Consider the following 3,112-nt stretch of genomic DNA (forward strand, 5'->3'; position numbering starts at 1 on the left):
AATGACTTCTGTACATTCGTTAACCCACGTAAGTGTCTGGACAGCCTATCCTTAGCCCATGGCTTCAGTGTCCTGCAAGAGCGGCGCTCGACCAATCATTGACAATGACTTGTTACTAAAAGAATATAGCTATCTAACTTCTAGTAGCAGCTACTTCCGTTGACGAAGGTTCTTGCGTCGATCCTCTGCAGCCCATTCTTCTTGTGCTAGCTTGATTAATAAGCTTGTTGGATCTTGCACGCTCTTTCGTTTTCCTACTAGTTGTTCAGAATCAATAAAGGATCAGTACCAAAATTCATAAAATCAGTGAAGCTGCAACTATATACGTAGTAATTCTTAAGAATACAGAATATAAACAGTTACGAACTTATCGGCTACAAAAAATGAGAAAAACTAATTGACATAAATAAATTCAACAATTATGCTTTCTGGTAGTTATTGAGGTCACATGAACTTCAACAGTACAATTCAGTATAAGTCTCAGTTACCTGGTGTTTGACGTTTGTGGTGGCGAAGGGCGTGGTTGTGGGCCAAGTTCATCGATGAAACGAGCACTTGATCGTCGGCGTGTCTTGATGCTCGTAGACTGAAACAACATCCGGCATGTTTGCAGCCCCATGCTCCTGACTTGGTCGAGCGCCGCTCTTGCAGGACACTGAAGCCATGGGCTAAGGATAGGCTGTCCAGACACTTACGTAGGTTAACGAATGTACAGAAGTCATTGTCAATGATTGCGTTGAGCTGTACACATGTAATGTACTCATGGACCACTGTTGGAGGCACGGTGAACCGCAGAGTCACGGCCATCACCAGGTAGTCTTCGCTGATGTATTGGTGATCCGTCATTGCGCAATGGACAATGGGTGAACAGAGGAGGAATCCGGATAATTATCCGGATTGTTGATTTAAGGAAATTGCGCAACCATACTTGCCACAATGATTACGCAACAACACCGTCGGTGTTGTTTCGAAGGAATTAATCCCGAACGACCATTGATGGACTAACTTATTTCATCCAATTAAAACGCCAATCAACTCTGATTGGACAAAAGGCAACCTCTCGACAAATTTAACCTGCATGAATAAATGGAGGGGGAAATATTTCATACTACCTCCAGCCGGATTTAAACCTGCCATTTCGAAATTTGTAAAAGTCGGAAATAAACCCGCCACACGAGAGACCCCCATAATATATTAAATAATTATACAATTCAATACAAATAGCAGTATAATATTTAAAAAAAGATTTTTTAAATTAAAATAGTGACAGGTCATAATGAAACTCATACAGAATTAATTTTTTATGCAAAACCTACACTCCTTCCTCATCCTCGCAACTGATCTCAAGCGATTCCAATGCAATGAAGATCTCACTCATTTCCAAGTCATTGGCAGTTTGCAGCGACAATTCACGCATGACTTCAAAGGACATGTTTTGATCGGTTTGTACAAAGTCGACGGCCCACTTGACTCGAGCCATTTTGTTGACATCGGTTAGGTTTAACATAAGAATTGTACTTCACCAAGAGTCCACGTTTATAGTAATCCTTCAACGTGCTTGGAGGGATACCAATGGCATGAGCTTCGTACATTAATGTTGTACGTTAAGCAGCAGGAACGGCTCGGATACGTGCTGGTAGATCGGTATACTTTTGCTTTCGACTGACCCTGCCCTTCTTTTGGCTTAAGATGTCCTCGCATACGATTTCACGCATGGGTAGGTCGCCGCCAAGTGATACGTTTGCACGCCTCCAAATCTCGGAGATCGTGTGGCGATTGCGGCCAAAGATGCGGGCCACGTCTTTTATGGCACCGCGTTGAAGTTTGCATGGCTTTTGGACAACGCGCAAGAGGAGGTGGTTTACCACTGCGCGGCGCTGGTCCGATGTGAGGTCTTTCATGGAAACTGCGCGAATCAGAAACGAATTGCCGCTCAATATTGATCATCATTCTGCTTTTCCGGATAGAATTAGTTTTATCCGTACAATTCTATCTTGATTTGAGTATGATATTTTGAAATTATATTGCCAATAACATTGGAAATGTTATTTTCCAACTGAGACTCCAATACGTGATACCTTTTCAGACTTAGCAAACCTCTATTAATTTTTATTTCTCGCTGGATGAAAAAAACTGACACATGGATTCTTCATACTTAGTTCAAGTATAAAAGTTGGCCCATCAATGGTCGACTGTGTAAAGTGCTCGACTAAAAAAATTCCTGTACATTCCTAAACTGTTTAACAGTAAGTCGATATCCTTGGAGTTATTCATAAAGTACTCATCATTACCTATCCGAAAATGTATCATTCCCACTCGGAAAACAAAAAAATAACCGAAATAATTGAGATTAAAAATAAGAAAAGTTGGCCCATCAATGGTCGGACACGTTATCTGATATAATTGAAGGGTGTCTTTCTACCATGACTGTAGACTTTGAGAAAGGGCAAAAGTACCCAAACAACTAGGTATATATATATACCTACCTAAACACCAGCAGGTCGCACATAGGTCGAGGGTTCGATCCCCGGATTCCCCGGATTATTTCCGCAAGGATTTATCGTCCCTCCCCTGGGGAATCCGGATAACAAAGGCCGCGTACGAAGACGAGGACCGAACTTCGAAGAAGATCGGTCGAAGCACGAGGTATGAAGCGTTGAGCGATGTAAAAACCGAAGATTACACACTGCCCCTGGTCGAGCAGGCGCGTTAAATTTCGCGAAGCGGTTCCATAACATGTGGTTCTAGTGTCGGCCCTCGCGGAGGAATGTCTTAAAAATGATAATCCAAACTCAATTAACCAGCAGGTCGCACATAGAATTTTCAGACCAAGCCATTGTTTTGGTACTATTTCGGATTGTTTATTTGCATTATTCTAATTAGGCTGAAATTGCTCCTACATAGGGAACTTCAATGTTGAAAATTGGAAGGGATACTGACAGGTACATACATTCTCGGCCGATGTGACAAATCCTAGTAACTACCGTAGTTAACGTTAACGTTATGCAAGGGGTTCAAACAGCATGCGTAGCCATGGCTTCCACACTTGGCCGAAAGAGTTGGCGAGGCCCAGTCGTGCATTTCCCAATTTTCTCCGATGAAAGTACCATCG

At 42.4% G+C, this 3,112-nt stretch overlaps 2 protein-coding genes across 2 annotated transcripts in view; one reads left to right on the forward strand and one right to left on the reverse strand.

Annotated features, from left to right (window-relative positions):
• Window positions 1-488: 488 nt before the first annotated feature.
• Window positions 489-1,901, reverse strand: H257_12312 (hypothetical protein; the record flags this gene model as incomplete). Its single annotated transcript, XM_009839472.1, has 3 exons — window positions 489-668; window positions 714-823; window positions 1,651-1,901. Coding segments are annotated over 3 exons (540 nt in total), but the record flags the coding sequence as incomplete, so codon positions are not given.
• A 1,196-nt stretch (window positions 1,902-3,097) lies between these two features.
• H257_12313 (hypothetical protein) overlaps window positions 3,098-3,112 on the forward strand; it is a gene marked incomplete at both ends in the record, with an annotated part of 444 nt that continues 429 nt past the window's right edge. Inside the window, one exon of the mRNA XM_009839473.1 lies at window positions 3,098-3,103. Coding sequence (XP_009837775.1) covers window positions 3,098-3,103 — 6 coding nt within the window. The remainder of the gene's footprint in view (window positions 3,104-3,112) is intronic.

This window comes from Aphanomyces astaci (assembly GCF_000520075.1).
Source record: "Aphanomyces astaci strain APO3 unplaced genomic scaffold supercont1.40, whole genome shotgun sequence".
NCBI classification, from domain to species: domain Eukaryota; phylum Oomycota; class Saprolegniomycetes; order Saprolegniales; family Verrucalvaceae; genus Aphanomyces; species Aphanomyces astaci.